The sequence below is a fragment of the Zootoca vivipara genome, chromosome 10 (genome assembly GCF_963506605.1).
Source record: "Zootoca vivipara chromosome 10, rZooViv1.1, whole genome shotgun sequence".
NCBI lineage: Eukaryota > Metazoa > Chordata > Lepidosauria > Squamata > Lacertidae > Zootoca > Zootoca vivipara.
Genome location: NC_083285.1, coordinates 55,244,829 through 55,261,370, shown reverse-complemented (window position 1 = coordinate 55,261,370; position 16,542 = coordinate 55,244,829). Strand labels below are relative to the sequence as shown.

General features: G+C 43.4%; 1 protein-coding gene across 1 annotated transcript in view; it reads right to left on the bottom strand.

Moving 5' to 3' along the window:
* The window catches only part of WNT5B (Wnt family member 5B), a 112,694-nt gene that overhangs the window by 6,749 nt on the left and 89,403 nt on the right, over positions 1–16,542 (bottom strand). The window contains exons 3-4 of the mRNA XM_035127460.2: positions 15,795–16,042; positions 6,863–7,155 (exon numbers count right to left, since the gene is read on the bottom strand). Of these exons, the coding sequence (XP_034983351.1) occupies positions 6,863–7,155; positions 15,795–16,042 (541 nt within the window). The remainder of the gene's footprint in view (positions 1–6,862; positions 7,156–15,794; positions 16,043–16,542) is intronic.

The window sequence follows — 16,542 nt, the reverse complement described above, 5'->3', positions numbered from 1 at the left end:
TGTATCTTCCTAAACCTAATCTAACACTTTAAAGCATGGTGGCTCCATGTCCATTTTCTGTTACCTGGAATATTGTATCCAGGTCTTATCAGAGCAACTTACGAGCGATGCTCAGACCCCAAGATCACCTATGGAAACTGTAGTCATAGATCCACCTGTAAGATCAATTGGGTTGGCAGGTACCTGAGACAGGGCCTTTTCATTGCTTGCCCTCCCAAGGACTGTTGTGTGCACACAGCTCCACCACTACAGACCTTCAAACAGGCTCTGAAGGTCCATTTATTTCAAGTTACTTTCTCTTAAAGGTTTTTTGGTGCACCCACCCAACCGAAACCCAAATTGCTTTAAAGTATTTTAGCTAATTTTAATGGCATGGTGCTGGTCTTGCTACTAGATTATGCTGCCGTGTAAAAAGGTTATTCTATGGTAATGGTGAGATTGTATTATATGATTATGTGCATTATATTTTTATACTCCATTTAAGCAGCCTTGTAAGGGCTTTAAACTGCCCATATGTTGTTGTTTTCTCGGATGGATGTTTGTCAGATAATGGATGCAACTCCCACTAGGGAGTAAAACAGCAGGGAAGAAACAATGGGATGGTGTGTGGGTGAGGCAACACACTTTTATAGGAAGTTGGCACGGCCCAAGTTGCATCATGCGACCTTTACGTCTAGTTTAGCCAGGGTGGTGTTGGGAAAGAAAGAATATACACCACAAACCAACAAGCGCATGGATGCATAAACTATTTGCATCTTGTTCGCCACCTGGTGGTCAGTCACTTGCCTACTCCCATTTTTCCATTACTGTATTCCTTTTTTCTAGCTTTGAAAAGTTGGTAATGAGTATACCGTAACAGTCCATGAATTTTGTAACAGTGGCTACAGAATGTCATGTGAGTTGCTGTTAATACAAGGTTGAGAATTGAGTGCAAGCACGTTGACTGAAACTTGTTTTCCAATATCTGAAAATGTCTGTCACAAGTTGGATGCCTCTGAAACTGAAGCGTGCTGTGGAAATTGTGGACTTCAAAGCCAGTGATCTAAACAAGGAGAGATTTCCCCCACTGTACATTCTTCATCCATTATAGTTGCTTGAAAAGAGCCACTAGCTTGATCACCTGTGGTGAGTTAAAAAATGCCTCCAAGTAATCAAGGATGCCTTGTTCCTTTCCCTCCCAGCTATGAATGTGCCACAAATGGTTAAATAATACAGAGGATCCATTAGTAGGCATTTTAGTATTCTGAAGGTACATGGTACAACAACCCTGCTGAAACTAAGGCCGTATACACACCATAGATTTAAAGCACATTTAAAGCGCATGCCTTTCCCCAAAGAATTATGATCAGTGTCTGGATGAGAAAACCCCTGGAAATCCTGCATACGCTTAGCGAACTTGAGGCACCACCATCATGAAAGAAAGGTCTGATATAAATACATTATACAGTTTTGTTTGCACCAGTAATTTATGTACACCTAATTGGAAGACTGATGTGTGAAGCAGCACCTTCAAGAAATACAGTACCTGAACCGCAGAATTCTTGTCTGTTTTAATACAACACTCCCCCCCCCTTCAAACCCTACAAGGCATGTTACAAAATTCAATGTGTCTGCCTGGTGTTGGATCAGAGATGAGAGATTCATGGTGAGCTGCTGGATGCTTACTGCTTAATAAAATCTATTGCCCTCATGGTAGCCATGCATCTTTTAAAAATCTGTATTTCAACTTTGAGTCTTTATGACAGCTTTTTAAAACAAAACAAAAAAATTGATGTCAATCCAAATTGTGAGCAAATACCACGGAGCCTCTGGCAAAGTTATGATCTACTCCACTTAACTATGGTGGGATAAGTCCATCATGGAGAGAACTGTGATGATGGAAACAATCTTCAAACCAATTTCTAATTATAGCTGAGTGATGCAGATAAAGCACTTGGGGCCCAATCCAAGTGGGTTTGGAACTAGTATCTGTGCACAAAAAAGGAACATCCAAAAGGCTGCACAGCAGCAGAGCACTCTGGCTTTGCAAACCTGGAAAGCGTTCTTTCCTATATAAAGAAATATTGATAGGCCTTGGAGATGAGCCTCCTGGCTTAAAACAGCATTAGAACAACTTTCTTTTCTTTCTAAATATTCTGCTATACTTCTGGATTTTTTATTTTATGTTGAGTTCAGTCCAGCAACTGTATCAGAGCCAGGAAATCTAATCATATTCTCCTCCTGCCTTTTTACATTCAGGGTGTCATTTGAGCAAGGTCTCACCATTGCTTTGTCATGAATCCAATTTCCAATGCTGTTGTGGTTGCAAAATTACAACATTCATTTGTTGGCCTAATTCGAGGTGCTGTTTCTCACTTTAAAAGCCTTCAACAGTCTAGAACCAGCATACAAATCTCCTCGTCCTCCCGCAAAGGACAAATTTCTTGAATGCTCAAGTCAACACTTGAGGTTCTGTTACATAACCCTTAGCTTTCTGAAGTTTGGTAGGTTTGGGCACTAGAAAGAGGGCCTTTTTGGTTCTAGCACCTCTTTTTTGGGGGGGGGGGAATGCTATCCCCAGAGAAGTTTGCCTGCCTCCATCACTATTCTGTTTTTACTGCACTGTTAAAATTCATCTTTTCCAGAGGGCCTTGGGGGATGCAGGAGTTTGGTGGCAATTATGGATTCTGTTTTTCTGTACTGCAGTGGTGTCCTTTGTTGTTTGTTATTTCAATGTCCTTTTGTTGCTCTTGCTATTAATTAAGCATTGCAAAGATAGATAGATGATAGACAGACAGACAGACAGACAGACAGACAGACAGACAGACAGACATACTACTAAGAAAAGTAATTCGATTAATTCATTAACTCAGTGCCTTTAAGCATGTGCAGAATGACGCTCGCTTACAGTGTGCAACCATAAACAGCCCCTGCACATGTGAGAGGAGGATGAGCTTCTGTAGCAAAAGCCAAGGATGCTTAAACCCCAGTAGCAAAAGCCAGGGAGGCTTAAACCTCAGTACCTTGGGTGGGGACTTTAATTTAGGGTTACCAAATGTCCCCATTTCCCAGGGACAGTCCTTGGATTTGCGAATAAGTCCCCAGACAAATTCCATCCCCGGAATGTTCCCAGATTTCATCTAATGTCCCCAGGAAACGCAGCAGTGGCAGTCTCAGCAGCCCAGAGCAGTTGGCTCTGGCTGGCTTCAGGAGCTGCTCAGAAGTCCCCATATGATGGTGGTGCAGGGGCTCTAAGATGCAGCTTCCGGGCTGCCTCGACCTTGCCTATCAGAGCTTGTGTGCAAGCAGGAGGGGGCAGGGATCTCTCAGTTAGGCAATGGGAAGCCTCCCTTCCCAGCTGAGGGATCCCCGCCCCCTCCTGCTTGCACACTGCTCTTGACCCTCCTTTTCCACCTTCCATGCCTGACCCACCGCGCACCGCTTCCCCACCACCACCACTGAAGAACCAACAACTCAGGGGCTGCCCAGGCTCATGGAGAAAGGAGATAGATGCCTTGGAGGAATGGGAAACGTCGTGGTTGAGGTCAAGGCGGCGGCCGCCCCCCTGCCACAACCATCGCTACAGCATCAATGTCCCGAACGTGTAGTATTCATTCATTCATTCATTCAGAGTGTCCCCGGATTCAATGAAAAAATCTGGTAACCTTACTTTAATTAATTGTCATCAGGAAAAGAGAAGCCACGCTTCCTTTTTCCCATATAGGCAAATTAAAGTGTAATCCCACACACCGCCACCACACCCTAACCAACAATAGCATCCTTCAGTACTTAACTAAAAAATGTGTAAGACTTCAACATTTTTTATTATTATAAAAAAGGAAGATAATAATAACTATTGTGCAAATGAAAGAGATGGGGGGAATAGAAGAGGGGGGAATTGGCAGCTGAGGAAATCTACCATGCAGGATTAAAGGTTAATTTGGGCCTTGCTGCTTCAACAAATGTGAAAGCCTTGCCATATGGCTGCAAATGTTTCTGGAGGACCTCATCTGTTAAAGGCTCCCCCCCTTTTATGTTGAGGTCTAGCATATCTTTTACTATTGTTCTGTTTCAAAATGAGGTCTCTACCGGTATATACTCTGAGCATATGGAGTTTAGGGGCAGGTGAGTCCACTAGAACCAAAGTATAAAATGAAAGGCACAGCAAAGCAGCAAGTGTGAGGTTTAACTTCCACATCATGCCCAAATATGTGCATTGGGGCATGGGGCTGCAGGAAAACACACATAAGAATAGCACATGGTTCCCTTACAGTGGCAGACTCTCTAGCAGTGCCAGTAACCATGCTGTATGACCAGACTCAGATTGTGAAAACCAACTCAATGCCAATGTACACTGAATAAGACTTGGCTGGTTGAGCGTAGTCTCAAGTCCAGAGTGAGTGATATTATGGAATTTAAAGTTGCTTTCCATGTTGTTCGTGAGACAGAAACCCTAATTCTGCATTCTACTTCCATTATCTAGAGGCCAAACCAGATGTAATGGTGGCAGACTGTCTCTTTAAATGACAGCCTTCCTCAGTCATGTACAAAAAGCCCACGGGAGCCAATTTTAAGAATAAGTGGATTCTGATCTCTGTCCTAGCTAATTGGACCTAATGATAATTTTAAACAAGAGCTCCCTCCAAGAGCTGCATGGCAGTCTAATCAATCAAAACATGGATTGAGAGCCAGATGTGGCATGGAAGCTCTCTTCTAAAGACAAACAATTGCTATTTATATCAGGCAATCCTAAATTGATTACCTGGATACCAATCTAACTGTGATGAATAGCACTTCCTTCCAAGTGATGCCGGCACAACTCTGTATGCCTACATTAAAGGGGGATATTTGGCGCTAAGAAAGAAATGGTTTCCTCATGTATCTTCATTGCTGAAATGCAGGTAGCTACGAACTGGAACATTTGAAGAAAGATTTTGACTGAGCTATGTAAACAATGTGAAGAGCACAAGTTTCCAGAGGAAGCTAAGATGTCTGAACCTGAAACACAGACCAACTGGACTCGTGGAATTTGTTTAAAATCTGTCCCTCTTCGGCCTCCACCTCAAATTCCTTTCTGATTCTTCCCTTGTAAAGGAGTGGGATGTAAAGGGAATCAATGGGCTAATTCCTATGTGGTTAATTAGCCAAGCCTCCTCTCAGCCTTGCTTGGCACTGGATGGAGTGGCTGATGATTGAGGTCTACTACATGTTGAACGGGTAAACAACGTTGCAGGGCTGCCAAAGGGAGACAGATAAGGAGAGACCAAGTGGAGAAAGAGACAGATGGAAGGAAAGGGCAGGCTAAGATAACCGTCAAAGACAAACAAACAACAGGCAATAAAGCTAAAAGTTTGGGGCCCTAAAAATTCAAGAGTGCAGTGGAGCAGTGATGGGGTCAGGACTTTGTCGAAAACTGAAACAAATTCAGTCCCATTCCCACCCCCTTATGGCTCTTCCTGAGAACTGAAGTGGGAAAGAATTCGTTCTCCATCACTTGAGCTGCAGACACCAAGGAAGGGGGAAAGAAAATGCTCAGATGCTCCCTAGCGATCAAGGGTGCCCCATGCAGTAAGACCTGGTCTCCAATCCAGGAAGAATAGAGGGGGGCAAATTCACTTGTGTAGAGACAATTAAACAGAACACAGCTAGAGTCTTTTTTAAAAAAGCAGCAACATTAATAGCAAAAATGGCACAGGCAGTTAGTCACTCATCACTAGTGATGTTAATGGCCTAGGTGGAGCGACAGCCTGACAAGTCCGTATCTTCATGCGTCATTTGTGCAACCGCATTCCACACATCATTCATTATTGCAATTAATGCACTAGCCGGGGTGGGGGTGAAACAATGCTATCACCCTGAGAAGTTTGCTCAGAGAAGATTTTAAACTGAAAAGCAGATTTTATATGTTTTCTTTAAAATGTATTTTAAAAAAATTAAATATTGCACATGTTCTCAGCCAGATAACTGTACTCGTAAAATATTGTTTCCTTGCATCAGGAAAACATGAATCAGAGGATGAAATTGGACACATGAGCCCCGAAGATACACATACACAGCCTTCATTCAACAGACCTGGCCCCTCTATTCTCTGAGTTAATTCGTGTTACATTTCCAACTCATAAGAGTTTGTGCCCTGTGTTCAGGTCTCCTGATCCAACTGCAGTTATTCACATGTTGACAATTGCATTTCACAACAGAAATTCAACAGAAATTTCCCTTACCCCAGGAGAAGGAATATAGTTCAGTGGGAGAGCATCTCCTTTACATGCAAAATGTCCCAGCAACTCCAGGTACAGGTATGAGAGACCCTTGCCTGAAACCCTGGAGAGCCGCTGCCAGTCGGTGAAGACAATACTGGGCTAGATGGAGCCATGGTCTGACTCAATGTATAGCAGCTTCCTATGTTCCTAACAGGTGGCACCTTACCATCTCCATGCCAGGAGGAAAGCTTCATCTGTTGCCTGCCATGCAGCTGTTAAAGCAGAGGAGGTCTCTCTCACACAAAAAGGGGACACCCCTAGCTGTAGAATTCTTAGTGTCCAAAGAACACATTTTTTCCCATTTTTTGCACATTTTTCTAGGGCCTTTTAAAAGAGTGGGACATAAATATTTGCCACTCCTACTCTTACGAATTATTATTAATGATATGCATGCATAACAGGTAGGAATGGTTCCATGATTACCGGAAAAGACAGTGTACCGGTAATAATGAGCATTCAGGTGTCTGAACTGTGTGCTTTTCGTTTGTTTACTTACATTTATTATTAGGTTCAGATAAACTGTTGGGTCTTATAAACTGGTCTCATTGTTAAGAATGCAACACACTGGTTACAGTCTAAACTTGCCTATTCCCCAAAGAGAAAGTGCTAAAAAAGGATCTTACTCTGCGGCCGGCCTCGTTGTTCTGTAGGTTCATGAGTGTGCGGGCCTGCTCCTCGGATCCCTTGGCATAGTTCCTCTCCCTCTCCCTGGCATCCACAAATTCCTTGGCGAAACGGTAGCCATATTCCACATTGTCCCCGCATCCGCCCCAAAGCCAGTCTCGGGGCAGGTCCTTTGGTCGGGCTGTCCGGCTGCAACCACAGGTAGAAAGCTCCCCTTCACGGCAGGCACGGCTGATGGCATTCACCACCCCGGCAGCGCTAACAGCGTAAGTGAATGCAGTCTCTCGGCTACCTGGCATAGAGAATGGGAAGGTTACAAAAATACATGAATCTCCGTTAATAGAGGCACTGAGGGTCTAGGGATTTATAATGCAACGCAAGCTTCTGCAGTTCTGTATTGCTCACACATTTAATTGTCCAGGCCATCATCCCTCCATGGGAGTAAGTTCAGTGTGGGAATCACCTACAATGGTTCTTAGTTCTAACCCCTTCAGTGCATCTGCAATCATACACAATTACCTGGGAGTAAGTCCCACTGTATGCAGTATATAAGTCCCACTGTATGCAGTGTATGCACGCTATGCGGTAGGGCTTACATTTTTTATTTTATTTATATACCACCCTATACCCGTAGGTCTTCTAAGAAAACATATGTAAGTTCAGAATTTTGTACCATCTGAAGATGAGATTCTATTCTCTGAAGGAAATTCCCCCCAAATGCTAACTAAAACAACTCAATTTGGGTTCTATTGACTATTTGCATAGCACACCACCCAAAATTAATTTGTACCTTAGCTAATATAAGGACTGTCAAGTTTCTTTGGGGGCATCTCTGGACTGGTGCCTTTTTCTGTTTTGCAGGTGTATTCTGTAACATGCCATTGATAAAATAATAGGAAATTGGTGGTGGGCTTATACTGGACTGTCTACAAGTTATTCCACTTCATTAGTTGTTCTGCAATGCTTCTCCGTTACCACATTATTGCCTTCTGAAGGGGCACTCTTGTACTAAAGCACAACCACAAAAAACCCTGGAACATTTGAGGTATGAAAAGTTACAGGATTTAAGCAAGAAGCTATGCAGCAACTGGAAATGAAGCTGTATGTCTGCCACAAAGCTATTGCAGTACAGTGGAACCTCGGTTTACGACTACCTCCATTTACGAATGCTGTGGAACCGGAAGTGTTTACATCCGGGTTCCACGGCGTCGGATGCAACGCTCGCGTGCGCAGAAGCACTATAGGCGCTTCACGCACGGACAGAATCGTGCCGTCGGTGAGCAAATGTCTCGGCGAGTGAACGCCTCCGTGGAACGGATTGCGTTCGCAAACCAATGTACCACTGTATTGGAAATAGGATTGTGTATAACTGCCCTGATACCATCCTGAGCATAAATAATCTTGAATGAGAAATAAAAAGGATGTCTGGAGGGCCCCTTGATTCGTTTTCCACTGTGAGAACAGTGTTGGGATTAGATGCCTTTGACCCGATTCAACAGCCTCTTCTTATGCTCTTCTACCAGTTGCTGGGAATCACAAATTAGAAGAGTGTTGCTGCACTCAAGTCCTGCTTATGGGCTTCTCACACACACCTGTCTAGCCACAGTAAGAACAGGATGCTTGACTAGATGGGCTTATGCTCTGATCTGGCAGGGCTCTTGTTATGTTCTCACTGAGTCCTCTCCCCTCTTTCCAGACAATTCCACAGACAACCTTTATATATAATGGTAAGTCCCACCCTCCATCTTACTCTAAGACCAGAAGGCTGGCCAGGCTCCTTTGGGGCTAAGAACTTACAACAACAGATCCATTTGCTTACGTGCATCTGTGAAAATCACACAGAAAGTAAGCGGGAAGGGATTCGGTCCAGCTTAGTACAGGTATATATTTTGTCCCAATCCTTCCTCCAGTACGATCTTACAGTACTCTCCTCCCTCTCCCTGTGAAAGATAGGCCAAACCTTATAGCTGAAGGGGTGGGGGATTGAGCCTGGGTCTATCTCTGAATCCACCACTCTAGCCACACTGAAGCCTCCCCCACACCAACCCATATGTTTATGTCCCGCTAGTCTCTCTCCCCAGGCTTTTTTTCTGCCCCCTGGGGATTCTGAAACTAGTGGTGAAAAATGAACCAATGTTGTATCCCACAGGAGAGGGTAACAACCAGCTCCCACCTGCATGCAACACTTGCTCCTTCAATCTGGTCTCTCTCTCTCTCTCTCTCTCTCTCTCTCTCTCTCTCTCTCTCTCTCTCTCTCTCTCTCTCACACACACACACACACACACACTCACACACACACACACACAGAGCCCATTGTCTATGTGATTTGTGGCAGATCTGGGTTTAAACACACATCTGACACCCAGATCTGACACCACCATGCCCATTTTCGCCCCAAACCCTATTTCCCCGTCTCCTGCCACTTCCAACAGGAAACCAGTTGGCAAATATCCCACAATAATAGTATTACTCAATATTGACACTAGCATTCAGATCCAAAGTTATGTGTTTGTGCACAGAGCTCCATATGAGCAGGAGCTCCCCTGAATGTTAGGGAAAGTTTTGTGTGTGAATCACTATCTGTGTATGGGAGCAATCTCAGCTTGTGCATAATTCTGTATGTACACTGGAGTCCAATAATGCACCCTAGAATGCACCAAATTGGGATTTTGCTGTTGCTATGGACAAAGCAACCACTTTAGCTGTGTGTTGTTGTTTGAATTCAGCAAATTCAAATCTTAAAAGGAGTGAGAATGTGTCACTCCTGCCCCTCAGATATGCCTCATGATTACTCAAGGTTTTGGTATCTTTGGATGGAAATGACAGCAGGGAGACAGATGGTTTGTGATTCCTTTACTTCATCAGACATCCTCTCATCCTTGTTCCTTTGGGACCTCTTATTGACTCCATGCTATGGATACAACAAAGGACAGGCTGGGCTCCATATAAGCCAGGAAGTGTGTGGATCTGCTCAGTTATTGGCACTACACAGCCCTGGTTGAAAGAGACCTCCTGCAGTGGTTGAATCACGCTAAATTGTAAGTATTTGCGTCACATTTTTATTGTGGCTCCTACCATTCTGCTTCATTCTCAGCCGCCTCAAGAAGGCAAAGGAAAGAAATATGTCCTGCGGGATATTTGGAAGTAAAATAAACACTGAAATTGTTCAGGGATTTGAGAGAGCTCCTATCACGGCTATTAGCCACAAAGAGGCAGTGTGTTCGTAACTACCAGATTCTCAGGAATAACCAAGAGGGAAGTGCTGTTGCCTTCTTATCCTACTTTGTCAGCTCCCCAGAATGCTACTGCTGGAAAGAAGAATGCTGAACAGAAAATGTCAGGCTTTGGGTCAGATACAGCAGGGCTCTCCTTACTGTTTTAAGTTCTTTGAGCAGCTAAGCAAGGTGCAACATTCAAGTGGAGTATATGTCACAGGTGGGCAACCTGCAATCCTTGGGTTAATTGTATGTGGCCCTTGACTTAATTTCAAAACTCCACTGCAGGAGATCAGTTCAGACCAGGCATCCCCAAACTGCGGCCCTCCAGATGTTTTGGCCTACAACTCCCATGATCCCTAGCTAATGGGACCAGTGGTCAGGGATGATGGAAATTGTAGTCCAAAACATCTGGAGGGCCGAAGTTTGGGGATGCATGGTTCAGACCTTTGGGTCTGGCCAGAATTCCCCAGTAGCCTGCCCCTGACAAATTAACTCCTAAGGCAGAGCTTTTCAAACTGTGTGTTGTGACATGTTAGTGTATCGGCTGCAGCATGTAGGTGTGTCACACAAACGCTCCTCATGCTCCTCCTGGGGCTAGAAAGGGGTTAGTCTAACCTCCGGTTTGCTAGTAAAAGAGAATTACTGTGTCGCGAAATGATGCAGATCTAAAAAGTGTGTCAACAACATGAAGAGCTTAGAAAGTTCTGCCCTAAGGAATGTGGCCCTCAACAACAACAACAACTAAAAAAGGTTCCTCACTCCTGGTGTATGTAATCACGTGGAAGCTCTTAAAGAAGAATTCTCACCACATAGAATTATGCACCTTATTTCATGCACCATCTCTAGGAGGCATGCAAAAGAATGTGCTCCTCTGGAAGTATTTTCTTCACAGGTGCTTTCCCCAAGAACTCCCTTCTGAGTGAGGCATGGCAGGTGGGAATGGGCCTTTTCCCTGATGCCACTCCAGCTAAGTAATGCCCTCCTCAAGGAAGCTCACAAGGCACTGGCTCTGGTGATATTTTGGCACCAGGCAAATACATTTTCATTTTCATCAGGTCTTTTAATCAGTCCTAACTTTAAGCTGGTCTTATCCTCCATGACTTTTTTTATGCTGTATTTATACTTCTTTGTTTTCAACTGTTATTGAATTGTTAATTGTTTTACTTCTTGGCCTGAGCCACCCTGAGAACTTGTTGTAGGACGTCCTATAAGTACTGTATGTAAATACATATATACTTACACACACAGGGTTTTTTCAAGATTCTATTGTGATACAAGAATGGCTTGCAAAACCCATGTGCATGCATTTATTTACATAAGGCTTATATGGACAGTACCAGCCCTGCATACACACACACACACACACCCCTCTTCATTTTCCTGGAAAAAAATCCCAGTCTGCTATGTGGATTCCTAGGTAATCAGCATTGGCTACTATGCACATATATCCCATGTATCTTACAGGAATTATATGAATTGTTTCAGTCAGTCAGAGTTTCTGCTGATCAAATTGCATTGTTGTATTTTTTATGATTAAATAATGAGGAACTTTTTACTGTAAACCAGCTGGGACATTTTAAGAGAAAATCAGTATATAAATATTTTTAATTAACAAAACAACTAATAAATAATCTTATGTATAATTTATTGTAAACGTGTTTCATTGTTGTTTGTTTATTATTACATTTCTGTATCCCACCTTTCCCTCAAAGAGCTCAAGGTTACCATACTTGCCTCCCCCTCCCCATATCTGCATTTCATCCACAACACTGAGAGGTAAGGTTAGGCTAAGAGGCAGTGAATGGCCTAAGCTCACCTAGCAAGCTTCACAGCTGAACATCTGAACCCTGGTCTCCCAAGTTCTAGTTGAACATGCTAACTACTGCATGAGATTGTCTCTCAACACTATCAACCCTCTAGTTCAGTATTGTCTTCAATGACTGAGAGCTGCTCTCCAGGGCCACAGACAGGGGATATTTCAGGTGCCAGGAAATATCTGGAACTTTCTGCATGTGAAGCAGATGCTGTACCACTGAGCTATGGAAACTTAAAGGAAAACATTGTGTAACCTAATGTTATTTGAATAATTGACAATATAGATGACCTCTGATGCCCATTTGGTCTCTGTTGCCTCACTCTTAAGTTATCCCCAAGCAAATGAACTTAGGATCATACGCTTAGATCTACTTATCTCCAATGGGATTAGAGACAAGAGACTCTGAAAACATCTTAGGTATGCTGTAATCACAGAACTCAGTGGGGACTTGCTTCAGAGTAAACATTTATAACATTCACTTGTAAATGTCCCTGTGGGGAATAGAAAGTACAGCAAGAAGTTTCACTGTAATCTGTAGCCTAGCCATTGTAGATTTTGAATTTAAATTACAGATGCTAAGAGGACTGAAAAAAAGATAGACACACACACACACAAAAAAAAATATATTATTTTAATCAAAAAGTGTGTGTGTGTGTAGGTTATAATATTGTTGCTTTGTTTTATGGGGTTGGCTACATTTTTGTTGTGAATTTAGTCCACTTTCAGCTCATTGTCTGGAAGGGAATCTGGATGTAAGTGATTAACTGCTCACATCTATACAGAGCAGAAGTGACTCCCTTTGAGCTTAATAGGGCTTATCCCCTGCTATAGGATTTCAGTCTAATTATTACTTATTGGGGGGGGAAATGCAAGATATTTTAAGATAACCAGCATTTTCCTAAAATATCCTCAAAATTAAAACATGGCCCATTATTGCTGATGTTTAATTAACCAATGAGAGCCATCCAATCAAATGTAGGTATCCTAAACCAGGAAAGTGATTACAAAGAGGTTTATCAGTGAGAAATAAATACTCTAAAAGCTACAACCCCCTTTTCTCAAAACATACTTCAATTCCTCTGAATGTTAAGGAGAATTTCTGAAGGAATATACAGTATTGCTGCCTTGCAAGGCGCCTTTTCCAGCTCTGGGAAAACCCTGAGAAAAGGAGGCTGTAGTTTTTAACACCTTTCCTTTATTATCCTCACAGTGGACACATCAAACCTGAGCCCGGATTTCCCCATTTCTTGCCAGCGGAGGGTTGCATTTCAAAAGGGTTTGGAACAATGTCTCCATCTCACACCTCAGTTCAAGTATTGAAATGGCCTGTCAATGAACCTCTTTACTGCAGGGCAGATGGCACCCTGGAGATGCCCCATATTCTCATGGTGGGCAGGTTCTAGGATTCCACTGAAGGAGAAAGAAAGCAAAGTGATTCCTCAGCCTCCCCTCCTTCCTTGCCCAATGAAGCAAAGGGACTGCATGTCATATTTTGGAGATGAGAGAAGGCAAGTAGGGCACAAATTGTCTGTGGGTTTTGTAAGACAATGAAGTGGAATTTCCAAATAAGGCTTCCCTATCTGAGTAATCCGGCAAGAGAGAGAGAAAACTAAAGGAAGATAGATCAGTGGGTTGCAGACTTCGCTTGCATTATTTGTTTATAAAAGCATTTCTATACTGCCATATCATAAAATATCAGGTTGGTGTACAACATAAAAACTTAAAAGACCATTTAAAAAAACGCAGATAATCATTAAGGTGCCTGGCTGATCAAAAATAAAATGTAAACAGCTGCAAAGACCTCTTGGCTAAAACAGCATCTTTGAGCAATGCCTGAAAGTCAAAAACAAGGAGGATGCCAGCCAAATCTCTGCTGTAAGAGTATTCCACAGTATGGGACCCATACACTGCTGTTCTGCTGGAACCTCCAACCTGCTTCTTCTCCCCAAGTTCCAGATGTGTGTTGACCCTCCAAACAGGTGGATAACTGATTAATATACCCAGAGAAGTTCTAGAACACTTCCCAATAGCTTAGATACAGCCAGAGCTTAATAATGGAACCAGTTTCAATGATAATGATAAGCACATCCAGTAACATTGACTCTGAGCAATGTACAGAGTACATTTCCCCAACACATTTAAGAATGAGAGATCAGCTGTTTGATTGCAGAGCTTATGTCTTCTGGACACTTTTGAGTGCATCTGATTTTAAATACTAATTGTGACCAATAAGCACATAAAGAGATACAAAATAGTTAAGACAGCAAGCAACACAGTGATCCCTTGGGTCCACTTTCCACATGGCCATTTCCAAAACAGTGCCTATACCACACATGTATAAAGCACATGTATCACACAATTAGAGTTGTGTGCCCTGACTGGCAGTGGGTTCCTTTCTTGTGGGACTGATTTCTAGCATGTCACTCTTTAAGCTTCACATAACTTTTCATCAGGCAGAATGCAAAGGTAGTTTCTCTGTGTATTGTAGTTAGAGGAAACAAGGGAGGTTTTCCAATGCAAATGTTTTAGTCATTTCAGACAATACCATCTCTAATCACAAAACCTTTTAACACTTCTAGTACATGACACATTGACCAGCAAGGTGTTACAGACAAGTTACAATGACTCACAGTCTCGGTTCAGTCCATTTGTCCTTTGTATTCAAAAAGGTAGTGAGCTGTAACTCAAGGTATATCTTTGATCAATGGTTTAGGGCAGGCTTCCTCAATCTTGGCCCTCCATATGTTTTTGGCCTACAACTCCCATGATCCCTAGCTAGCAGGACCAGTGGTCAGGGATGATGGGAATTGTAGTCTCAAAACATCTGGAGGGCAGAGGTTGAGGAAGCCTGCTTTAGGGATTTCTTTAGTAGTGAAGCCTGAGGCCAGAGTGAGATCTGTTATGCTTAGATACTTTGAAGGAGGGAGGGGAAGGCTTTAAATCAGGCACAGCAGAATTAAGGATTAATTGGTCTTTGAAAGTACTGTATCTATCACTATATCTTTGCTACTCCTCAAGCACTTGATCAAGCACTGTATGAAATCACACCCTTTTCTTCCATGCAGGTTTCCCTGGCTCTACAAACCACCCACAACCATTTCCCCTTGGCATTAATCTTATCTCCTTTCCTTTCTCCAACCAGTGCTACCCAGAAGCTAGCTGGCTCCCCTTTACTTTCCACCTGCTCCCCCGCCTCTCCCATACAAACTGGCTTTCCCATGACTTTTTAACACCATTTGCTCCATTCTGCATGCCACCTACAACCCATCTCTCTTCTCATTGGTGCACCATGCTTGCACCAGTGTGCAAATCACCTTCCTACTTCCATATTCTCAAGATGATGATATCCTCAAGGTAACTCTAGCCTTAACGGTGGACCCCACTCACTTCTACTGCTTTACCCAGCCTCTTAATGCAATGATGGGGAGTCTGTGACCCTCCAGATGTTGCCGGACTACACTACCCATCATCCTTTTTTAAGAAAAAGTTTTTATTTATTTTCATGGTACAGAAGATAAATTTTGAGAAAACAGTTATTGCAACAGTAAACAACAAATAACTTGTCCTGATGAAAAGACATACTTTTATCATGCCATGTGTTACAAGTTTCATTTGGTTACTCGAGTCTAAAAGATCACACCACATTTTCCCATGACTACTAGGTGGATTCTTGAACTTCCCATCATCCTTGACCACTGGACTGTGCTGGCTGATGGGAACTGGAATCCAGCAACCTATGAAGGATTGCAGGTTTCCCATCCATCACTCTTGTTCTAGATACCTCTGCTCTTGGGAGCCCCATTTTCCCCAGGTGTTGCTCTTGACGCCTCCCAGTCCACGCCTTCCATGATCCTTAGAACCACCACCCCACCCTCTCCATCCTGGACCCTCACTTACCTATGCTCATGACCCTGCCGAACACAGACGTGTTGTCCACTGTGCTGCAATTCCACCGTCTCTGCCGGAACTGGTACTGGCACTCCTTTATGGCGTTCTTGGCCCCCTCACCAATGTACACCATGTGCTCTTGGTAAAGTTGGCACAGCTTCCTCTGCCCAGGGGAAAGCCCCGGCAGTTGGCTGCACACGGGCTGGGCGCCAATGATGTACATCTCAGGTCTCTGGATTGGGTTCATAGCCAATGACCTGGAATGAGAAACCAACACCATGATGAATCAATCAATCCAATAATCTCAGAACAGCTCTCTGTCTCTCTCTGTCCTGTCTCTTGCAGCCACTGTTTGCCTTTTGAGGCTTTGTCTTTCCAACAGAATGTGGACAGGGCTGGAAGGGAGAGACCCTGCTTGGGGAAATCACAGATAGACCTCTTAAGAACCAAGTGGCACAGACTTCCCTAATTGGGGAAGAGGATTCAAAGTAGCTAACTAGACCACCCCCCTTTAAAAGGCACCAGCCTCCTACATCGGATGCATAAACTAACACAGCCACACTTCTGGAATTAATTAAATCAGGAGAACCAAGTTTCCTACAACTGATCAGGAACCTACAACACACACACACACACACACACACACACACACACACACACACACACCAAACACCAATTTAGGGTCTCTTATCAGGAAATGCTTGCCTTGCTCCGAGCTTTGGAAAAAAACAGTCTCCGTGTGGACTTTTGGTTTAAT